The sequence below is a fragment of the Papio anubis genome, unplaced genomic scaffold (genome assembly GCF_008728515.1).
Source record: "Papio anubis isolate 15944 unplaced genomic scaffold, Panubis1.0 scaffold157, whole genome shotgun sequence".
Classification (NCBI taxonomy): domain Eukaryota; kingdom Metazoa; phylum Chordata; class Mammalia; order Primates; family Cercopithecidae; genus Papio; species Papio anubis.
The window spans coordinates 62475-87547 of NW_022161547.1; the positions used below are offsets into that span (position 1 = coordinate 62475).

Consider the following 25073-nt stretch of genomic DNA (forward strand, 5'->3'; position numbering starts at 1 on the left):
AAAAATAAAAAAAGAACTGACCTTCCAACATAAAAAAATAAATAAATAAAATATAAAAATTTAAAAAGCCTTTATTCCTGAAATAAGCTCCATCGAGCTCAAAACACTTTTGTAAGCAACGATACTAGCCATTTAGTTCATTGCTGCATAACTGAGGGTCCCGGGAATTTAATCATGTCAATGAGTTCTTTTTTACATTACTAACTAAAGAAAATGGGTGCCTTTTAAAGATTTTTTTAAGATTAAGAAACAAAAAGAGGTTCAAGGAGCCAAATCAAGGCTATGTAGATGCCTAATGATTTTCCATCAATACTCTTACAAAATTGCCCTTGTTTGATGAGAGGAATGAGCAGGATCATTGTCATGGTGAAGAATAAATCTCTGGTGGAGCTTTCCTAGGCACTTATCTCCTAAAGCTTTGGCTACATATCTCAAAACATGCCTATGATAAGCAAATGGTTTTGCTCTTTGGCCCTTGAGAAAGCCAACAAGCAAAATTCCTTGAGCATCCCAAAAAACTGTTGCCATAATTTTTGCACTTTACTGGTCCACCTTTGCTTTGACTGGACCACTTCCACCTCTTGGTAGCCATTGTTTTGATTGTGCATTGCCTTCAGAATTATACTGGTAAAGCCATGCTTTATCTCTTGTTACAGTTCTTCAAAGAAACGCATCAGGAGCTTGATCCCACTTACTTAAAATTTCTGTTGAAAGCTCTGATCTTGTCTGCAACTGATCTAGGTGCAATGGTTTTGGCACCCATCGAATGGAAAGTTTGCTCAACTTTAATTTTCAGTCATAATTGTGTAAGCTGAGCCAATTGAGGTGTCTGTGGTGTTGGTTATTGTTTCTACCGTTAATCGTCAGTCCATTTAAATCAGGGCACAAATAAGATTAACATTTTCCAAACCAATTGGTGTGGATGGTCTGCCACTGCAGGCTTTACCTTCAACATTGTCTCATCCCTTCTTAAAATGAGTTATCCACTTACAAACTGCTGATTTATTTGGAGCATTGACCTCATAAACTTTCATAGAGAACTGATGATTTCACAATTCTACTACCCAACCTTCACCATAAATGTGAAACTTTTTTTTTGCTTCACTTTAGCAGAATCTGTTGCTCAAATAGGGGTTCTTTTCAGATTGTTGTCTTATTTTTCTTAGTGCCTCAAAGTAGATCCTGTCTACATATAACAATTTAAGTGTAAGTTCATTTTGGTGCAAAAAAAAATTGAAATCCAAAAATAGTTTTTATAATACACATTTTTCATGAACTTTTTGCAGATCCCCAGTATTTACTGAACAAATTGTTGTGAAAATTCACAGAGACTTTTAATGATTTTTCAGTCATATATTTTTGAATCCAGTTCAATTTAGTGGCCAAATGGCAAATTGTTTATTGTGGCTGTTTTTTATCTTCAACTTTCAGTCACAAATTTGATATGTCTAACTTTAAACCAAAGATTCAGAGATAAGAAAGTTTTTAATTAATGATAATTTTGATCATGGTCTGTGAACTTAAAAAGGTGTTTTCTTAGAGTGAGTGTATTTCCTACAACACTGCCTCTGTGCTGCCACAGCTGTAGCCACTTCCTGTCTGTGATGTTGATTTCCCGCCTTGGTTCTCCAGCAGATGGAGGTCTCAAGCAGGTCCTCGGGGCTTTTGTACACCTCCCTCCGACGGTTCTCTCACTGTGCCTTCTCATTGCACAGAAATACGTTGCTGAGTCCCCCACTTGTGAAGCAGAGATGACAAGGTTGACGGATTTTCTTGCCTTCTGGAAGTTCAATGAGTAGTGACCTTCTGTTGCATTTTGCTTGTCATAAGACATCTGAAGAATAAGAAAAATCATCTCTCCACTGCTAGGTTGCTTGTACCAGAATAGACCGTAATTTTGATCACTGGTGTCATATGTGCAGTCCAGAGTCACAGCCTCCTTTTCCTGCACGAACATTGCTGGTTGGGTTTGAGTTATCTTCTGGGCAATGCCAGATCCTGAAGGAAAAAAAAGAGAATTTGAAGGTTTAAGGATAAAGTGGGTTGGAACAAAGAAGTGCGATTTTTGTACCCCATTACCCCTCCTTCCCAACGTTTCCATAAAGATACTTCCAAGGTCCTTAGTTGAAACAGAAAGTCCATTTCCACTAGGCCATCCCTACCTAGCCAGAGTGAAGCTGTGACCACCTTCAGCAGGCTAGAAAGTAACATGTTTGATTCTTTTTCTAGACAAAAAAAAAAATCTTCTTCTTTATTTTCAGGACTCTGCACTGTGAGGTGAACCTGGCATGGTGGGAGAAGAATTACTGGGCCATGTGCTGCTGCTACTGCTGCCCTAGAACAGGAAACAGAGGTTTCCTGGTAGAGCAAACTAGTGTGTGTTATCTCGCACTTCTCTATGAGAACCTCACCCAATGCAAACTTTCTTTTGGATCAACCAACTCTTAATTTGTTAACAAATCTGAAAATAAACATGGTCACATTGAGAGGAAAAATGATCATTCGACCAACTACTGTATTTTGTCATTGCACCTGTGATGGAACTGGGAGATTGACACGTATTTATGCCTGTAATGAATTATAGAGCCAATGTAAGATACCGTAATCCTCTAGCCTCACATCTATGTATGTTGTTGTTTCTCCTAAAGTACAAATACATCACATTGTGATAAGAAGGTTTGGACAAATCTCTGCAGATCTTTTGCATTATCTATTGATATAACAATATTCCTCCTCAATTCCAATGCCTATCCAGTTGCCGATCTTGGCGCCAAACTCAGAAAAACAATCTCTCTTTGATGAAGAGTTTAGAATTAACCCCTCAGATATCAAGTTGTATTTTAAAGGTCCCGTTCTCTTTTCTATTCAGTTTCAACAGCCAGCTCTGTTCATACGGATCATATTAGATATCAGAGTTTGATTATAAGGTTATTAAGCCTTTGAATTTATATTTTTTCCATGACTTCAATTCAGACCCCAAATAAGCCCCAGCAAGCCACTCCGTTTTGTACGCCCAGCTCTGAAGAGAATGTATTCTAGGCAATCCCATATACAGGACAACTGATTATAGGATCACTGATTGCAACAAACTTTTCTTTCTGTGTGAATATTAAAGGCCATGCCCTAGTGATACCACTCAACAACATTGCAAACAACAAAGGTCATTGCCTTGCTACTGTAATTTATTTCTTAATATAGTAGCCATAGCTTATGGTACTTGTCTTAAAATAGCTTATCTTAGCCTTGTCAAAACTGATTGAAGTATCTTCAGATCTTTCACAGGAATCACCATTAAATCTTATGATACCACATACAGTACAAGTTATCTGTTTTGTAAAAGCATCCATTATTTTTTCTTCCAGTTGGTGGACTAATTATGAAATATTACAAATTTATCTTCATAGTGTTCAACTCCATTATACTTCTCAATCAATAAATCTTTTAATTGCATTTTTGTTATTTAAGAAGTGTCCATACCCAAACAGATATTTTGAACAGTCTTATATCAACTTCTGATTAACTAATTGAACAATTAATTAAACACTTAGTTAATTGTTTTAATGTCTTATACTCAAAGTTGAAAGGGAATAACATGAAACTTATTATGTAATAACTACCCAAGACTCTATTATAAAATTCAATCTCTTAGAAGAAGTAAAATTAATGCAAGTAGCTGAACTTGTGACTCTCATTTTTGCATGTCAAATTATGATAAATATAAACAGTGATAGTCAATGTTTTAACGTAGTTCACAACTTCCAAATATAATGGAGCTGATGAGGTTTCTTGACCTTCTTTACTTCTTCTTAACTTTCTCGTATATTTCATGTATCTTTATAAAAATGGACACCAAATACTTAAATTATTTGATGCCTTGATGCTATTCAAATAAATTTCCTAATGAAGACAAAGTCCCATGTATGAAAGGCACTTTAGAAGCTAGAAAAAAAGTACATGAGCAGAGGATCATGCTAAACATGGTCTTCTGACTAAAGTCCTTATGCAAGCACCTCTTATGGAACTTAGTGGCACATCCATGGAAAATGTCAATAACTCCATCTTAGATAAATTATTGATTTGTTTGATCAGTGATGATAAGATATATCAAGGCCAGAAAGGCTGTTTGGTGGAACCAAATGATTGTCAATGAACACTTGTTAATACCCCTCAGGGACCACTCATCACAGTAGGGACATGTTGACTGCAATATTAAACATCTGTGGGGAGACTTTTCTAGAATAGTAGGGAATGTAGACAGTTCATGTCCTTTTTGGAACCTCAAAAATTCCACGAAAACTGTAAAAATTGAATATGAACTGGAATACTGTCCTAAGGGAACAGTTGAGTATGTTTTAGACAGTTCTACTACCTAAGGGGTTGTGAGTATGCACTAGTAAGAGTTGTTTTATTTTCTACATGAGTTGAAGCACTCACCTGTCATAAAGACACAGCACCTGCAATAGCTAAATCAATTGATTTCCATGTCTTATCTGTGCCAATTCAAATTATCTATATGTAGAGGAACATATTTTTCTAGGACAGTTATGTAAGGTTTTGCTCTCACTCAGGAACTTTGCTTTTCTTATCACCTCCTGGTCCTCTGAACATGTTGAAACAACATAGGACTATTAAGAATAAAATTAATTACCCTATCAGACGTCTGTGAACTCCCATGGCCTAAAGCATTGTTACTTTTAGCTCTAACAGCCTTGCATTATTCCGCCTCCCAAAGTCATGTGTCATCTCACTATGAACTGGTCACTAGTAGGCCCATATTACTCAGAATGTTCTGAACCACACATATTCCATTCTTACACACTTAACTATTAATAGACAAATAAACCCATTATATTCAGTCCTTTAACCAACAGGTACAGGTTCTTTCCTGGCCTTTCATTTAATCAGCTTTTACTTTACTTAAGTATTCAAAAAATTTTTCAAAGAAATATTGCCTTTGAACTTGTGGAAATGTGTTCTTGACAACACAAGAAGAGAAGCCAACGTGACTATAGCAACAGGGATTGCAGTGATGGCACCACAAGCCAAGAAATGCTGACAGAGCTAGAAGAGGTAAGGAACAGATTCGTCTCTGCAGCCTCTGGAGGGGGCCCTACTGATGCCTTGATTTCAGCCCAGTGAAACTGATTGAAAAAAATAGGTATCCATTGTTTTAAGATAGCAAGTTTGTACAGAGGCAACAAAAAATACATCAAACTTGGTGTATTTGTTCAATGTGTTTTATTTAGCTCCATTGATCTGTTTCATTCTATGCCAACCTCAGAAGGTAATTTTATAGTAAATTTTATTACCTACTAGTGTCTCTCCTCATCAGTACCATTTTCCATTTAAAGTTTAATGCTTAAATGTGTCTGAATCTAAGCTGTGTACTGACTTTGCACACTCTAGCTAGAGAATTTTTCTTCTTACATTGGAAAAATTGACAACTAAGATACAGTAAATAAACCAATTGTAATTACACTCTTTTAAGCAATAAATAAATAGACTATAAGCCATGATGCCCACTCACTCCATTTCAGTCTGGGAGGAAATGGACTGATCAAGAGTCAGCTTTCTTCTCTGGAGAGAAGCTAGTGGTATAGACAGGAAAATAACAAAAGTCAGTTGAGTTGTTGGGCTACAATACTGACCTTGCTTGTTCAGTTGTTTTTAACCCTAATTTAATCTAATGACTTTTCCTATAAGACCAACCTAATAACTAACAGCCATAATTCAGCCAGAAGGGATCATTCTCACCCTACCAATTGCCAGTTATATCCATCCTTAGGAATAATATGAGGAATAATATGAGGAATAATATTAGCCTACTCTTGACCACAGGTGGGAGAATTAGGGAATTAATTATTTGTGCAACTTCTTTATTTTCATTATTTTTATCGACATACTAAAAGATAAGACTTTTGAAAAGGAAACTGTGCTAGTATTGTTTAAAGCAGTCAAAACACGAAAATGAGGTGGGGTATTTGGAACAAGCTACTACAAATTAACTATGCAAATGCCTCCTGCAATTTACTAATAAGAATTGAATAAAGTAGCTGAAAAACATTTATTAAAAACATTCCTACATACCTCAGAAAGAAAAAGGTAGCAATAAAAATTAAATGTCTAGAAAAAATTTAATTATCTTAAAACAACGAAGTTTTATGGAGAAGAATGACATAGATAGATGGAAAGAAATATTAAGCTCTCAAATATTCAAGTAAACTAAATATATATTTTATGAGTTTAATTATTCACAAATAAAATTATACATTTAATTCAACCACAAAGCCTAAATTAAAATTTTGAATATACAAGTTTAATCCATTTTTTTCTCTCTTTAACAAACATCTACTGATTATGAATAATGTGAAAAAGCTTACACTAGGTTCTGCAGAAATAGCAGTGATTAAAAAACATAACTCATCTTAATTCTGTGAGAGGGTAAATAAGAAGAGATACCAATAAGATTTTGAAGAAGAATATACTGATGAGTCTAATCTGAAGTTCACATTTTAAAGTCACTTCCTGTTTTAATTTCCCTCACACACACAGGGTATATATCCAAACTTGACTCTAAAGGAAAACGCATCACATTTTCCCTACAAGAAACAGCAGGTAGAAAGGGCTGTCAAATTTTACCACAGATACAGAGAGTGAGAAAATGAAAATAATTGTGACTTATGAAAATTTCTCACGGAGCTATTAAAAAGCATGTGTTTGAGGAGAGGACTTGACGAAGTGAGAAAACCTCAATGTGAGACATAAGAAAAGGTGAAAAAATCATGATCCTAATTATAATAGGACTCTATGAAGAAACAAAGCTACATATTAGGCTGGTGCAAAAGTAATGGCTGTTTTTGCCATTAAAAACCATGGCAAAAACAGCCATTACTTTTGCACCAATCTAATATTAGCAAAAAACTATCTGGATACAGAATTATCAATTTTGTGTTTTTTTGTATTTTACACATTATCTGGTGTTGGCATGCAATGTTTTACAATAAGAAAAAGATAACAAAAGCAATTTTGAAAACTAAGTTATAATTTATCCATAATAGGGATTACAATATTGATACTAAGGGGTTATATATAGGAGAGGAGTCTGAATAGCAAATGTAAAGCCATATTTAAAGACTAGATTACAAAATCAAACATCACTAAATCTCTGTAAGGATCCCTTGAGCAGGGCTTCCTGATTGCTGAACACATGGTGGGTGGCATAGCCAGAGAAGGCATGGAAGCTCAGTGCCATTTTTCCCATACCTTGCCCTATGCATTTCTTTAGCTGACTCTTTACTATGTACATGTATATCAAAACTTCATGTTGCTAACTTAAATGTGTACCATACTTTTTTTGAAAAACGGAATCCATTAAGCATCAACTGTCCAACAAAATGCTCTAAACCTTTCTGGGTCTCCTTCAATCTAACCTTCTTATTATATGGTTTTAATATCTATATGTTAGTTTCCACTTGTGAACAAACAAAATGTTAAGTGTTATAATTAAAATTTATTCTAAAGGAAAGGAGATGCTGCTTCACCTCCCATCTCAGGTTTGGGTGATGGTTACAGGTGCCTGGGAAGCAATGTGTATTCTCTGCACAGAAGTAGACAGCTGAGTCTCCAGGTTCAGTAGCTGCAATTTGCAGAGAGAGATGTTTCATTGTCTTATTCAATAAAACGGTGAGTCTTTGGCCTTGCCTCTTAGCCATATTTGAACGGATGTCTATAATGGATTGAGGACCTTTTCCAGATTCTTGCTTGTACCAAAGGAAGTAGTCTGAGGCACTGTCTGAATAAGTACAGTTGATAACAGAGTTGTCACCCTCCTGAACACTCACGGTAGGAAGATGCAGCCCCACACTCTCTCCTCTGCTCACCCCTGTGCAGAAAGAAAAAGAAAAAGAAGAAGGTTTATCAAGTTATTATTCTCCAGAATTTTCTTTTTCTACAGTAACTAGAGGAAACCTAAATAAAGCAACTCTTCCCCTGGACATCTCAAAAACATCACCTAATATACTGTGTTACCCAAAACTCTAAACTCACAGTCCAGCTGCAGCCACAAATACATAAATGAAGCTCGAATGCATGCCATCATTGTTCTTCCCAAATAGGATCAGTCATAAACCTACAATCTCCAGCCATAAGAGCTACTTCTATCATCGGGTTTTCCTTGCTTTCCTCTAAAAATCATAGCGGTTTCTCACATTGTCTACTCAGCCAATAGAAAAAGGCTCTGCTTCTACCATAAACCTGTTTATTCAGTATCCACTAAAACGAACCCTCCATGTGTTCCGCATCAGCAGAGAAGCACTGCCATCTTGTGGTCACATTCGTAGCTACTAAACTTGCTGTTTGAATGTTTTTCTATAACCCTGTGAGGAACTCAGATAAACAAAAGGAGCAATAGGTCAAACAAATAAAGTCCTCACACTGAGATTAAGTTCACAGTAAGAATGTAGACATCAAGATTGATATTATGCAAACTAATGAGTCATTGTTAAAAAGTTGGAAAGAGGTAGATGTTGCAGGTGTTTATACAATGATGCACCAAGTTTACATGTTTGAAATCAGGAAAGCACCATGATTCACTCTCCTGGACAAAGAAAAGTAATACATTCCCTTGCAGTCAAATCTATCATCAGGATTTGTTTGTTATGGAGAAAAACTCTTTCTTAAAGGAATATGTAAGCCAAAGATAAGAGTAAGAGAGAGGACCGCTCAATATTTCAAGTGCATATTATCTCAGGTTCTGCTTCTCCAAGACTGGTCTTCCCCATGACCTTCTATTCCCAGAGACTTAACAGTACCAACAGTCAAAATGTGGAATCTTTCTTTGGTAAGGATGGCCTTAATAAAAGGTAAAGAATTAAAGTACAATGATAAAGGAGAAGGGGGACAAGTTCCATTAGTTATTAATACTCCAACAATAGGAACAATTTGACCCATAGATTGGGCTGGTTTGCAAGGAGAAATCTGGCATGTTTTAATAAGTCTTTTCCTATTGCTATGTGGCTTGTATTCTGCAAAGCACAGAAAGAACAAGGAGAAATTCTCGGAAAACATCAGGCTGCAGGCTCCAAAAATGAAGCCACATGTAAATTCCTTATTGAGTATTGAGGTGCTTTTATTTTCTGATATCAAAATGAATGATATCAATATGGCATGTCCTTAAATACAATGACTGACTCATATCTTCAGTGGAACTTGTCTCTAAAATATGAGCCAAATCATCTGGCATGGACTGCTCTTGCCTTAGCCATTGCTAGCTCTGATTCCATATCTGCCATTTTCTCCCAAACTCCACTACAACATTCTTGCCTAAGATATTGATGAAGTCCTTCAGTCTTGTACGTTTCTGGGTTTATCTCTCCTTGCCCAAAAAACATTTCTCATCTACTTTAATTTTTGATACGCTCTGATTACTTCTGTAAAAATAAATCTATGGAAGCCAAAATATTGCCTGTGTCCACTAGGAGGGATAGTGCAAAACTAAATAAGTGACCATGGGGAAAGTTTCCTCAGAAACCAATACTATCTCCTTTCCAGAAGGAAAGCACCTTTCCTGTGACTTGTACTCACTAGGGCCCTGGAATTATAGAGACTCAATATAATTTCTTATTCACATCTTGCACCCTTAAGTATGTAAGGACAGTTATGATGAAAAATATCAACTAAAAGATACAAATATAGATATGTATACATAAAATGTGTGGTTTTACATATGTAAAACTTCTCTGTTCTAAGGATTTTCCCTTTTCTCATTCATTCCTTATACAATATAATTCTCAAATCCTTTATTGGATGAATTTCTCTCCTTTTGCTAATGGAAAATTTAGGTCAATATTTGGCCTTTTGAGTATAGCATTAAGAACTGAATATAATAGTCTAAATATGACCACTCATATGGATTCGGCATATTAACTATGCCTTAGGTATAGCCATCCCCTGGACAAAATTCCCAACCCTATGATTATTTCACTGAATATTACCTAACTCATTGTCAATGTGTTGGCCCAGAAAAGATTTTCTAACACCTTCATGAACTGTCAGCTACATGAGGACATGTTATCCTTAGCTTCTCTATTCTAATTATTATTTTTTGACAATGTAGAGTAATGCTCCCTATGTCCACATCCTTCCTTTGAGAAATATCCACCCAGCATAATGAATATATCTTACTATTTTTAGGAAAGTCCTTAGAAACGCCTCTGGGGGTTGAGGGTGGCACCATCATGTTTGGCTCACTCCTACAGCAGCCAGTGAGTCATGGATTGATTTCCTCGTAGAATAACAGTGGCTCAGCCTGAGTATCTTTCTTGCCCAAAGTGGTAAATGTTTACACAAACTGGAACTCTCCGCTCTCATGGTCAAAGTGATTGAACCAAGGCTTTCTGGGAACCAAAATGCACAGGTCAGCCTGGTAGGGCTGCCGTTAGATAGTTTCTCTTTGTTCAACAATATGTGCCTGCAGGAATAGGCAAGAGTAAGAATGCTAAGGAGGAAGTGAGGAAATCCAGTTTCTTTCTACTCCTAGATCATTTACTATCTATTGGTTTCATACTGGCATTTTGGATATAGTTTTCGTGTTTGTAAAATGAAGTTGAACTAAAAGGTTTCTAAGTGCTTTTATAAGTCTAAAATTCTTTTTTACTATTTAGCAGAGCAAATATTTACTGAGGACTGATTGTGTACAATGTAGAGCACGGGAGTAGTCAGAAATTATCCTGCATCAAGGAACTCCAAGACCATCGTCACGCCCACATGCAATCTAGTGGGTCTGAGGTTACCCTAACCAATCCTTGGGCTCCGTCAGAAGCAGAGACAGGGTCTTCTGTGATCTCAGCACTTTGGGAGACCTAGACAGGAGGATCACTGGAGCCCAGGAGTTCAGGGCTAAAGCAAACTATAATTTTGTCACTGCACTTGAGTTTGGGCAATGGAGCAAGACTCCTTCTGTTAAAAAATAAATATTTTTTTAAAAAGTAACAAAGTGGCTTCCTGATATGTATATGATTCACTATGTTTGTTTGTGCATTCTATCATTGTATCTTCAATTATAAGAAAAATTAATTTGAAAATTAGCCTCTAAGTCGATAACTGGATCATTCAAAACTTCGCAGGAAAATAATATTCCTTTCCATCAAGCTGCTAGCCTTGCATTTAATTTCTGTTTTGAAACCTGCAGCTATTCAAATTGTAATGTATTAATTTTCAAAACTAGAGTTTCTAAACTTTTGTTTGTTTGTTTGTTTGTTTTGAGACGGAGTCTTGTTGTCCCCCAGGCTGGAGTGCAGTGGCCAGATCTCGGCTCACTGCAAGCCCTGCCTCCCGGGTTCACGCCATTCTCCTGCCTCAGCCTCCTGAGTAGCTGGGACTACAGGCACTCGCCACCATGCCCGGCTAATTTTTTATAATTTTCGTAGAGACGGAGTTTCACCGTGTTAGCCAGGATGGTCTCGATCTCCTGACCTCGTGATCTGCTCGCCTCGGCCTCCCAAAGTTCTGGGATTACAGGTGTGAGCCACCGCGCCTGGCTGAGTTTCTAAACTTTTTGAAGGATTCAGATAACTCTTCAACATGCCTTATTGCAATGTTCATGATCAGTCTTTTATTTAAAAGTTTTTAAGTTTAAAAACATAAGTTTTAAAAATTCATCTGAACAGGAAACCACCCGCAGTGGCCCAGTGAGACTGCACAGCAATCTCTCACGAGAGGAAGAGGCACTATTTCTAATGTATGAAGATATAGGGTTTTTTTAAAGCACTTTATGTAAGAGTAGTTTACAGATAATATGTGAGGAAGGGAGATGGTACCTCTCAGAAGAATCTGTGTCTCAGCTGGGTTAAGTAGAGCTTTAAAGAGTCATGGGAAGAGAAACCCCATTTCCCAAATTACACAGTTTGACAGAAAATTAGAGAATTCAAATATATGAAAATTCTGATAAATGAAAACTATTTGATAACATGCATTGCGAATTTAGAAATAAATAGTTTCTTGAAATTAGGAGATTAGAAAATGTTTCCAACTAGAGGTTGGTTGGTTGGAGGAAAAATAGGATGTGTGTATGATATCCACTCTGATTTAATTTCTACCTCTCCCCTTCCTCTGTCCAGACCTTTCCCCACACACCCTGCAGGCTCTCACAACTGCTCTGACCAGGCCACACATTGCTGGTCAAATTAAATATTGTCCTCTCCCTATTCTCTTTCTGTTCTTGATCCTTATTTTATTCCTATTTTCTTCTCTTCTGTTTATTCTTCTTCCTTCTAGTCTCAGAGAAGATATAAGAAAAGATCAGATATCAGGGGTATTTAGAATAATTTCCAGGTCAATGAATTTCATGAATTTTAATCATAAGAATTTAGAAACTGAAAACATGTAATGGAGATTTTTTCTAATGAGCGTCCATGCTCCCAATGCCCATTAAAACTCCAATTCCCTTACCTCTGCTTACAGAAGCATCTTCACAACGGATTCATAGACCTATGAACTCCAGCTTTCTGAGGTTTTACGTAGAATGTCAGAGCTGAAAACCTAAGATGAACTTTACACACACATCACCCACCACCCCGCACCAGCTCCCTGTTATCTGTGATTTGACTGACTCGCATGTCCTCTTGTACCCTGTTCCGTCCTCTGAGAACATCAGAAAAAGTCTGTATTTCTGGAACTCCTCGAGTGCCCCCTAGTGGACTGAAACTATCAACAACGACCACTTTGCACCAACGTAGCTCCTTAGTAGTCACACAACACAGCCCCATTCACTTCACGTTTCCTATGAAGGAAACGGAGGTGGTCAGAAAACAATGTAACTGCCTAGATTGAATGGGGGTTAACAGTGAACCAATTACCACTTTTAAAATGCCATTTCATGGAAATTTATGTCTTAAAATAATTTGGCAATTCCCATCTTGTGCAATTTATTTGAATTCTCTGATTTTGTTTTAGAAAATCCAAAAAGATTTTTTGAAGTATTACCATAAGTGATTAATTTATTAGGTTTTAAGAGCATATAAAAAGTGATGAGACATTAGTTTATAATCTACTGAAGAGTACAAAACTACACATGTCTATAATAAAATCAGTAAAATCTATAATAAAATCACACTGCGATCCTAAGCGGAGTGTGAACTAAAAGCTAATGATCCCAGAGGTGGGGGAAATACTTAGGAAGGTTGGACAAGACCTTATAAAGAGGGTGGTCATTTTCCCCTTTCTCTCCTTTTTCATGAGGATAATAGAATAGGATATGGATAAATCTTTATGATGGCTTTTATGACTTTTTATTGGTTTAATATTAGAAAGAATTGATGAACATTTGAAATTATTAAAAGTGATACAACATACTAGGTAGACAAAAATCTACTTTTACTACCACTCCCAATTCTGATTCTTTCATCACTCATTACCCTAATTCTCCCTTCATCTTATCAATTTAGAGTTGATACTTCCAAATGTTTTACTATAGCATTATATACATGTACTAAATACAAAAAAAAAACTGAAAATAAATAGTATTTTGGTTATTATTTTTAAATTTAATACAAAATGATACACCTCATGCATACCTTTTTGTAACTCACATTATAAATTCAATAATGTATCTTGTAGAGCTTATTATATTAACACATATGGGAACTTCTGCTACATTGCATCCTATTAGAGATATACTTCAGTTTATATAGTCCTCTCCTATTGATGAAGACTTAAGATGATATGTGATATAGTTTGGATCTGTGTCCCCGCCCAAATCTCATGTTGAAATGTAATCCTCAAAGTCACAGGTGAGCGATGACTACCTGGGCTCATGGTGTTGGGATAAAATAATTTGCCATGACTGTTGTAGATAAAGAAAGGCAGATCTATTAAAGAAAGTGTGAAAGTAGTTGCCAGGGAGCAATCAGCAGAAGAGGAGCTGACGGTAAGGAAACAAAGGCTTGCTGGAGATTTTACAGGATGTTTTTGGGTTGCAGAGTGCTACATGCAGTACTGATAATGCCAAGGTAGCATTATCTAACTAAGGTAGCAAGGAACTAACTTGCATTCTTCTGTCAACTGAGGTTTTGGATGATAGATAGAGGTGTTTGATGATAAGCAGGAAGTCTGTGAGTTATGTATGTTATTTGCTCAGGAGAGCTATAGGTTCCAAGCCATAAAGAAATACCTATAACTTATCTGCTTCCTCTTTCTGTTTATATGTCCTGGACCATGAAAAAAAGGCAGACCTATACCTTATTTGCTTTATCCCTTTGCTTTCCCCTGGTCCTGCCAGCCTGACTCCTTTTCCCTAATCAGGATTCCACACCCAATGCTGGAGGTCAGGCGTGGTAGGAGGTGACTGGGTCATGGGGGTGGATTTCCCCCTTGCTACTGTCCAGAGTGCTCCTGAGATCTGTTTGTTTAAAAGTGTGTAGCACCTTCCTTTCTCTCTGGGTTCTGCTTTTGCCATGTAAGATGGCCTCTCCCTCTTTACCTTCCACCTTGAGTAAAAGCTCCCCGAGACCTCCCCAGAAGCAGATGCCACTGTGCTTCCTGTACAGTCTATGGAACAGTGAGCTACTTAAATCTCTTTTCTTTATAAATTATCATGTCTCAGCATTTTTTATAACAGTGTGAGAACAGACTAATACAACAGTTTTTTTTAACTATGAAATACAATGCTGCAATAAATTTTTTGAGCATTCTACTTTATTCACATGTTCCCATGTTTCTCCAGGAGCAAAGACTATGAGCCAGTGAAGGCATCTATGTGGCCAATGGTGAAAAACACTCCAGGCAGAGGGAAGATCAGGGACAACGGCTCTGAGGAGGAAGGGAGCAAATTCATGTTGCAATTATTGTGTCGGATGGTTTTCTTTTCTATTACTTTTCTTAATGTACATTGGAGCTATAGTTTATTGTTCATTTCATAATATCTTGCTGAAATTATTGTCCTGATGTATATAGCTATGTGTAGTTTCTTCCAATCAGCCACCAAGGTAATTCTAAAAATCATAAGTCAGCAGGAGGTAAAGGAGAAGGACTGGGACATACAAGGAAAAAATGTTACAGAACAACACTGAGGGAAAAAAAAAGAATACCATTGGGCATAAAAATTAGATTTATGTATGCATACACATATATACATACATTTATATGCATATTTCTATACATACATTTGTATAACAGGGGTACTTATCATAACAGAAATATACATTACATTTTCAAAGCAGTTTGAAGAAACATCAAACTATCAATGCAAGAGAAGACAGGCTAAAAAGAAACAAGAAAAAAATCAAGAAAACACTACGTAAAACAAATAAATTTAAAATGGATCCAAGCATGTCAGCAATCAAAACATATATTTTTAAAAAAGATTCTCTGATTGAATCAAAATTTAAAATATTGATACATACTACTTGAAAAAAAACAGAAAACAATCCTCAAGAAAGCTGAGCATATATGATGGGATTCTTCCTGCTGCTCCTGTGTTTAAGGACTGTAGCCACCTTCCTCATCTGCTTAACCCACTGCATTTGTCCTAAACAACTTCAAAAGAATTTCAATTCTTTTTCTTTTATAATGTCAGTTCTGCTGATGAGGTGGTAAAGGAGGAGTGCAAGAGAAAAATAGCAAGTTAGCTAAATTGGCTTCTGCACAGGTAGACTCTAATATTAGAGAAACAATAAGACAGAGGTAAAAAAAAAAATAACATTCAGACAGAAAACAGAATGGGGAAAGAAAGGAAAACTGTCAGAGATAAAATACCAAGCAGAAATTAAGATTTATCTTCAGGAAAGAACAAATCTAAACGTGAGAGAATTCTGCACCCCAAAGGAACAAAGGTAAAAGAAGCCACCTCTGAAAAAGAGCTTTCAATTTTTATCACTGGTTTTTTGCAGTTTAGAATATTTTATAAGCTATCTGTATTTGTAATTGCACATTTCTCATTCCTCTAGAAAGAAACTCAATACAGGAAAATCTCATCATCAAAATTATACATGATCATTGTGTGCAGGAGAAATTAGTAAAGCAGTGCATAAAGATTTCAACTGTTTTGTTTGCGAATGTAATATTTACTTGGAGAGTTGTTATGGACTGAGTTCTATCTGACTCAAAATTTACATATTGAAGCCCTTACCCCCAGCACCTCAGAATGTAACGGTGCTTGAAAATAGAGTCTTTAAAGAAATAATTAAGGTAAAATGATGTCACATAGGTGGACTCTAATTCAGTATGACTGCTGTTCTTATAAGAAAAGGAAATTTGGACACAGACATGCGTACCCTCAAGGGCAAGACCCTGTAAGGACACAGTGAAAAGGCAACATGATCTGCAAACTTCAGAAGACATTGACCCTGCTGACAACTTGATCTTGAGCTTCTAGCCTGTGGAACTCTGAGATAATAAATTATGTTGTTTAGGTCACCTAGTCTGTGGTATTTTGTTATGCCAGCCTTAGAATATTAATATAAAGGTCAATTTTATTGTCCTATTATATAAGACATATCACAAAAACAATTTGACTGTTGAGCAAGGATTATAATTACATGACTTACAGATCTTTAGGACCTGCAGGAACAATGACCTAAATTTTGTTCATAATATCTGACTATCAGTTACCAAGTAAGAATAAAAATATCACAGTGTTAGGATGTATAATTTACATTAAATCTTTTCGACAAAAGCCAGAGGATATTGGGTATGTACTAGTTAAGTCTCAACTCTAAGGAGAGTCAATTGACTTAGTCAAGAAAGCAAACTTCAGGGTGGTCAGCCACTGTTGTTATTAATACATAAGGCCACAACAGAGGAAACTACAGTTCAGCTACCCACAGTTTGAATAATACCCAAAGCTTTGCTAAATAGCATAGGCAATATCAGATGTTGACTTTTTCTTTGCAAAACTAATGACATATTAGGTAGCATAATAAATGATAGAAAATGGTTTTTAAACAAAGGTATTTAAGATACATGTTTCAACTAAAGTATTTTAGAGGCACACCCTACCCTTGAAATACAGGATATAAACATCTAGAACAACTGTACCTTGCACTCTTAAGAATGATACCAAAGATTTAATCCCTAAAAGATTCTATGTCCAGTCAGTGGTGTGCACAGCTGAATGGATAAACAAATTGTGCTTTATCCATATAATAAGATACTACTCAGCAATAGCAATAATGAAAGACTGATACACATGAGAACATGGGGGAATCTAAAAAACGCGATGAATGAAAGAAACCAGGCACAAAAGAGTATGTATGATTCCATTGATTTGAAGTCTATAATGGGTAAAGTAAATCTAAGGTGATAGAAATAAGAACATCTATTGTCTCCAGAAGGTGAGTTGACTAGAAAGGCACACATAAAACTTTCTAGGGTGACAGAAATATTCTGTCTACAGATGGTTTTGCAATTATCATTGTCTTCTCCCTCCATCTGAAGGAAATAGAAAATCAAAAAATAATGATGTATTAAGAGAGTTACATGCAAGAAAAATGACTTAGAATTATAATCTCCAGACACATCCTCATAGGTGAATGAATGCCTGTTTGTGTGGTATGCTAAAACCTTTTAAAATTGATTTCAATTTGCGCCAATGGTATAATAATATTCTGTGTATAATGTGCACAAAATGTTAATAGTAAAATTAATTTTATTAATATAGTAACAATATTTCCAAATTCTTAATAAAATTATTGTAAAGTTTTCTCATAATTATATAACAATAATGTAAATAAAACAATAAGTAAGTAAAACAATAAATTAATAGAGAAATAAAACAAGAAAACTACTTTGATATCTCAGGCAGGAGTGGGAGGGGAGATGGAGGATGCTTTCCACTTACTTGAAGTCCTTGGTGCATGTCTCAGTCTAGTACAATCAGGAAAGAGAAACCATATAATTTCAACAGAAAAATTTTAAGGATTAATAAACAGAGTGTTAGAGTAACAAGAGAATGAATAATATGAAGAACAGAAAACTCTGCTATTCCTATTCCTGTAGGAATAGCAGACATAAGGTGCAGCCTCTACTCCTAGGGCAGGGTAGGATAACCAGGGAAGAGGCCTCTAGCCCCACCCTCAGGGCTGAGACCCAGATGTTATTGAAAAGACACAGCTGTGGCTCACTGGATGAAAGGGAAGTCGCTGTGGTGCTGTACCAGCAGAACTTGCTAGAAATCCACCCTCTAGAACATGGCAGAAAATCATCCTCTAGGACACTGGGGAAAGCTGTTCACGGGGAGGTGTCTCACTGCAGGCTCTCTTCCACAGAATCATCCCAAAACAGGGGGGTTCTGAAGGAAACTCCTGGGCACTGTGCACTGCAGGAAACTGGTGCAAGTGCTCTGCATGAACTGGACACTGGAGAAGACTCCCATGGTGCAGGATCCTGATGAGTGAGCACACGGAGAGCAGAAAGCAAAACCTTTTCTTCCTGACTCTCTACTACAAAGCTTAACGTTGTGTCAACTGGCAAAGGAAAATGGTCGAAGGTTCCAGATCCACCTCCACAGAAGAAGCAAGGGTGAATTTAGAGCTGTGAGTCAATAAATTGATTCCTTCAACTACTTCAAGCTTCTCTATGCAACACACACATTCTTCTACATACATTTGAAACATGTACAACAACAAAATAATTCTATACTTCTATCTCCTTCGAGATATAGAAATCCGTCTTGCAACTGAAGAACTTTTCATTCTTTCTCCAAAATGAAGAGATGCACAACCCCAAAAGTCATTGACTTTATCACTGATTACATTAATAGTTCTTCAAATTCAGGGACAGTCCTTCCTAAATTTTTTTTAAAAGCAGGATCTTGTTCTGTCATCCAGGCTAGAGAACGGTGTCATGATCACAGCTCAGTGTAACTTTGAACTCCTGGGCCCATGCAATCCTCCTGAGTAGCTAGGACTACAGGTGGGCACCACCATGCCTGGCTAATTTTTTTAATTGTTTGTAGAGATGTTGTCTTGCTGTGTTGCCCAGGCTGGTCTTGAAATCCTTGCCTCAAGTGAGCCTCCTGCCTAAGCCTCCCACAGTGCTGAAACTACAGGTGTGAGCCACTTCACTCAGCCTGAAAATTCTGTTACCTTTACACTAAATTATAAAGTTTATTTCCAACAGCTTGTACACAAGATAAAAACACAATGTAGGAAGAGAAGAAAATGTTTAGCATATGTGCTGTTGTCTCCCAATCAGGGCTCTAGCTTGGTCTTCAGTAAAATGTTCTGCCTTTCAATTAGGGTACCTGCTTCTGGGTGATGGAATATGTAGTAAGATCAGTTAATTACAAGAAAATTCAGAATTCTTTCTGAACAGTCGGAATGATTGATATCATTGATAAAATAACTCAGAATTTCCACTTTCTTAACATAATTCTTTATTTTGGAAGTTTCTCCTATAAATCATGTACTTATATAAAAGCAACAAATTATTAGTAGAAGGAAGCAAGACTACTTTGATTTTTCTGGCAGAAGTGAGGTAGGAGAGATGGGGAATGCTCTCCCAGCTGCTTAGGGTCCTTGGTATGAAATTTATTTTTCTTTAATATTCAGTTTGAGATCAGAATCAAAAGAAATGGGCAGTTCTTTCTCAAATCGATCTGCATAAAGTGCTCATGATACTATGATGAGTCCTTTTGGGCAGTGTGGCTGAGCTGATGACAATGAGTCACTTGAAATTATTTGTCTTATCAGTGGTAGATGAGAGTGTGGTCCAAAACCAGCAAAGAAGGAAGGGACTGAGGCAGGAACATTAAATGAACATACATTTCTTTTTCATAATTTTATATATCTGACACATCATTCACCTTCCTCACGGCATTCCAGAAATCACTTAAACATATTTATCACATGTAGTCATATCACCACATCCTAAAACATACTGTTGACATCTTGGTTCACCATTTGGCTAAGGAGTGCCATTGCCCACAATTTACTAATTTGATCCATATTTTCAGGGTTCCTATGTACCTACCCTAGTAGACATTATAGTATGAGCTAAATGGCAACTAACGAGCTCTCTCCTCCTCCTTCTCCTTTTCCTCCAAAGCACTGGTTATCTTCCGAGGCAGCAAGCAGACAAGGAGTACAAAAGTTTCTTATACAGTTCTTTCCACTCTAGACATAAGAAAGTCACACATTTATGCTTTCCAGCAGTTGCCTGGAATCCAGTACCACTGTAACTCTTATCAGTATTTCTAACAGAGCTTGACATCGCAAAACTTACCACATGACAGATTATCAAAATGTTACTATAAAAGAATCAATCTTTGGCCAGGTTCAGTGGCTCATTCCTATAATACTAGTACTTTGGGGGGCAAAGGTTGGAGGATTGCTTGAGCTCAGGAGTTTGAAACCAGCCTGGGCAACATAGTGAGACCTTTTCTCCACTAAAAATAAAATTTAAAAAAAAAAAAATCAGCCAGGCATGGTGGTGCGCACCTGTAGTCTCAGCTACTCAGGAAGCTGACTGAGGTGGGAGAATTGCTTGAGGCTGGGGGTGTGGGTCAAGGCTGCAGTGAGCTATGATCATGCCACTGCACTCCAGCGTAGGTGAATGAGTAAAACCCTATCTCCAAAACAAGAATCAATCTTTAATATTTCAATAGTGAAACCATGTAACAACAGAGTGAAAGCAACAAGTAAAAGTGTCAGTAGCTAGAAGAGATGAACGGAATTTCATAGAAAAACTTACAATGTAGATTTGCATAATTAATATATCAATAGAATAGAAGCTATTTTTATAACTGTGAAAAAGTCTTTGGAGAAACACTGATGAATTCTAAATCTTCATTCTCCTTGTGCACTATTCCTAGTTGCCAGAACTCACATCGCTGTGACAATTTTCTGAGTCCTTCATGATTCTAATGAAACTTTCACTGTTGGCTAATAATTTCTCATAATTCTTCCTAAATAGAGTTACTGAGACAAGATATCCTGAAACCTGAATAGCACAGTTAGAGCCAGAAAAAATAAATTCTAAGAAAATATCCTATGAATGACCAGCTCAAGAATGCAAACTTGCAAGGTAAGGACATGAGAAGCTTATCTTTCGTTTTGTGGGTTACTTGAGAGATTAAATGATAAATGAAAACCAAGGTTATCCTAGACCATATCAACATTCCCATAGTCAACCACTTAATGCAGTCACGGTCAAGGAAAGGTCCTTGAGAACCTGATTGTTAGGTGGTAAGAAGTATGTCTCCTCCATCATTCTAGAATACTATTTCCTATTACGCAGTTTCTTCAATTAACAAAAAGCTTCTAAAACAAAGTTTACCTGACATGGGACATAGCAGGAATTGCAGAATTATATAGAAATGCCTGGATGTGCTCAGCTTTCTTTGCCTCACTCACTATCCTAAAAGCAAGAGATCTTTGAAAATGCCACAGGAAGATACACTGAGTCTCTGAAAACTTCTCTAGCATAGGCAGTTTGTGTTCAGCTCCCCCTGCAGACCCAGGCACTGTGGCACCCACAGCACAGAAGTACTCAGCAGCATCACTCCAATGCACAGAGTGTTTCCTCAGGTTGAAGGAATATTGACTCCTCTTAAATTCAGCCTCAAAGCCTTTAATGCCTTGAACCACAGTGTCTCCTGAAAAGTACTTCAGGAGCAGCTGGAGACCTTGGCCGGGGGACTGGACATACCAGAAGAGAGAAGGTGTTGCCCCATAGGAATAGTTACATCTCAACTCCAGTGAGGCTCCTTCAGAGACAGTGATGTGGATATCAGGCTGGGTCACTGACTGGGCTCTGGCAGTTCCTGGAAAAACAATGTGCTATCAGTGAAAGCAGTGCAGACTCAGTATAAAAAGTAAGCATTTCTAGTCAGAACCTGTGAAACTAAAGACCATAAAGAAATTTTACTCACTCAGGACAAAATGTATCCCCAGCAGTGGGATGAACACCAGGAGCATGGCTGAGCAAGGGAAACACTATAGGCTCTTTTCTGCAAGATCTCCAGAAAACAAGAAGGAAAGTGGCTGAAGAGACCAAGAACAAGAAGTGTGCGGAAGGTTTGCTGGACGAGCTCCTTGCTTATATAAAACTACAAAACCTGCAGAGATGAATGTGGTTGCTTTTAAACCTCTGATTCTTGTCACTTGTCTCTGTCTAGAAAGAACTCAACCAGCTGCAGGAAGAAGAAACTGAGCAGTGAATTGATCTTCAACAGAAACAAAAGCTCCAGTTTGTGCAGTCTCGCCCTCTGGAGGTCAAGTGCAGAATGGGAGTTTAGCAGAGACCGCTCATTAGTGTGTTCTTCCTGTTTTCTGAGATGTATCAAAACTTCCACAGGACGTGTTTCTTCCTGACCAAATCTATGATGGTGTTTTAGTGCTAGAGTCCATTAGCAATAAGATTTCACGTAAAAATGGAGTAATACGTCACCTCACAGAGGAATCGTTATTGAAAGTATATCAGAATTTAGATAAGAGTCCATGAGAGTCTGGGCTCAGACCAATTGCCCTGGACTGAGTTTTGGATGGTTCAGTGTTGCCACAGTGGTGATGGAGGATGGTAGAGACATTTCCCTCGGATGGTGCGTGTGCAGCCATAGAGGAAAAGATTTCATATAAGGAGAGTAGTGCCTCCATGCAACTAATGACAAGGCATAACTCATGATGGGAAGGCTTTGCCTCTAGGGGTAAAGAAAATAACACTACAGAAACCTCTGGAGCTGAAGGAAATACAACCACAACAAGCAAGAAATAAAAGTTGAAATTTAAAAATAAAAACAAATAATAATAAATGTAGATGGGAACAAAAATAAAACTCTGAAAACATGAGAATGGAGAAAGTCACTGCTTTTTTTGTGGTTAATGGGACCCTTGACAAAGTCAGAATACTTCTTTCCTTTGATTTGAAAGTATAAGTCCAGTTCTCTCCTTGGGTTCTTGATTCACTTGTTCCTGTCGGAAAAGATTGTCTTGAATGAAGAAAATTAAGTAATGCTATCATTTTGTAAAAGTGTAGCCTTTGAGTGTAAACTTCTAATTCTTAATGCCATATGCTCATTTCCCTTCTCTTGAATATTTCTTCCTAAATTAGAGAATAGAAATAAAATGGAAATAGACTAAAATTCACAAGAGTAGAAAAAAATGAAGGTCATCTGGTGAAGGTCATCTGGTGACACATATTTCTAGGAGACAGAAGGTAGGTGGGATTATATTGAAGATTAAAGCAGAGCAGAAAAAAAAATATTCGAAAATAAGCTATGAGGCACAACTTCTTCTGAATTTCAGAATGGTGGTCATTTTAACTTTTCTCAAAGTTGCTGAGCATTTGCAAAGCCCAGTGTGTTCAAAGTCAAAGGCCGTAGGATTGTGTGATGTCTCGGAACATTGCCTTTTGCTCTGCACTGGAAGAATGTAAAGGAATTATTCAATCCCCTATAGTAGTAGAAGCAACACCTCATAGTTAAATAAGATCATAAATAGAATATTCTCACTGAAGGGTGTTGGCAGCATTCTAAGAAACACATGATTACCTGGAAGATTTAAGGGTCTCCAAACACAGCCCCAAATACCAAAATGCATGGTTCATTTAAAGGAAGCAAAAAATCAGAAATGAAAAAAATAGGCAGTGAAAGAGAAAATTAAAAACTAATCAGCTCTGTTTTAGGTACTAAAAAAAAACGTAGTATTTGAATAGTCCTACTATGCACTAACATACTCTTAAATCCAGATATAATTCAGAATACAAAAATTTTTAGACTTCAGGAAAAAATATAGTATTTGAATTATTTATAAAAACAAGTATGCATTCTCAATTTTTTTGCACCAAAGAAAGACCTTCTTAAATTCGAAAAATAAGAAATGAAATATCAAAAAAAATTAAGACCTTAATTAAATCGTCTTACAATCTTGATGAGAAAAATTTGCAAATATAAAAAATGAATTAGATTAACTAAAAAGGGTAATACAACTAAAGAGGGTGGAAAAAGAAAACATCAAACAACCATTCTTGATGAATATTATGGACAACCACAAATTAATGCAGGACCATAGTAGAATAGGAGATAACTTTAAGATACCTACAAACAATCTCTGCCATGGATTGCAAGTAAAAACTGAACAAAATACAAAAAAAAAGAAAAAAAAGAAAAAAAAACTAACTGTGGACTCTGAAATTACCCAAGAACTAGCAGATTGTGTAGGGAAGTCAAAAATTGGAGAAGCAACCTGCACAAGGGTGAATTTCATATTTTTTCTGTTTCTTTCTCTCGACTTTGCCCTGGGGGAGGCCCCAATGCATACCACAATATGGTAATGATGTAGGAAGTCAAAACTCTGCAAGAAACACAATTTTCTGCCTCTGTGGGTCAGGCTAGAAAAGAGAGACCCTAGGGAAGAGATGGAAAATAGTTTTAAGTCTCAGGCTGATCCCAAGACTCTACATACGTGAACCTGACTCAGACCAGAACAGCAAATCTTAGGTTATTTAACTAATATTTGAACCACCATTCCAGTCTCAGACTACCCCCAAGCGGCACCCATGCAGGAGAAACTAAAACCAATGTAGCAGAGAGTTCAGGAACTGACCTGAGATTTGAGCCACGCAAACTGGTTTCACTAATCCCTGAGCTACACATGACAGGTATAAACCCAAACCAACATTGCAAATAATTAGAGAACTGAACTGTGATTTTGAGCTACCAAATTCCACAAAAGGGGAGAAACAACTAACAGTGTGAACCAAACTAGGCTGACTTTCTGCTCAAACAAAAACATTAATATTTTTTAGATGATTGTTTTTTAAAGAAGAAGGAAGAGGAGGAGAAAACAGAGTGTACACACATAATATTTGAAATGTACAAGAAGTACGTCAAAATTATTTGACAAAGAGCCAGAAAAATGAACTAATAATGAAGCAAAAGATCAACAAATTCAAATATCAAGATGACTAAGATACTAAAACTCATAGACAAAGATGTCAAAGTAGCTCTTTTGATTATGTTCCACAAAGTAAAGAAAAAAATAGAAATTGAACTGAAAAATACAGTATCAAAAATAAAAATCTTACAGTAAGGGCTCAACAGCAAAATGATGATAGAAAAAAGAATATGCAAAATTGGAAAT

At 36.8% G+C, this 25073-nt stretch overlaps 1 gene segment (V, D, J or C); it reads right to left on the minus strand.

Annotated features, from left to right (window-relative positions):
• LOC101006981 lies at positions 1-25042 on the minus strand. The segment is given in 3 exon segments: positions 1-1998; positions 7842-7882; positions 8047-11221. Coding segments are annotated over 3 exon segments (594 nt in total).
• Between the last annotated feature and the right edge of the window lie 31 nt (positions 25043-25073).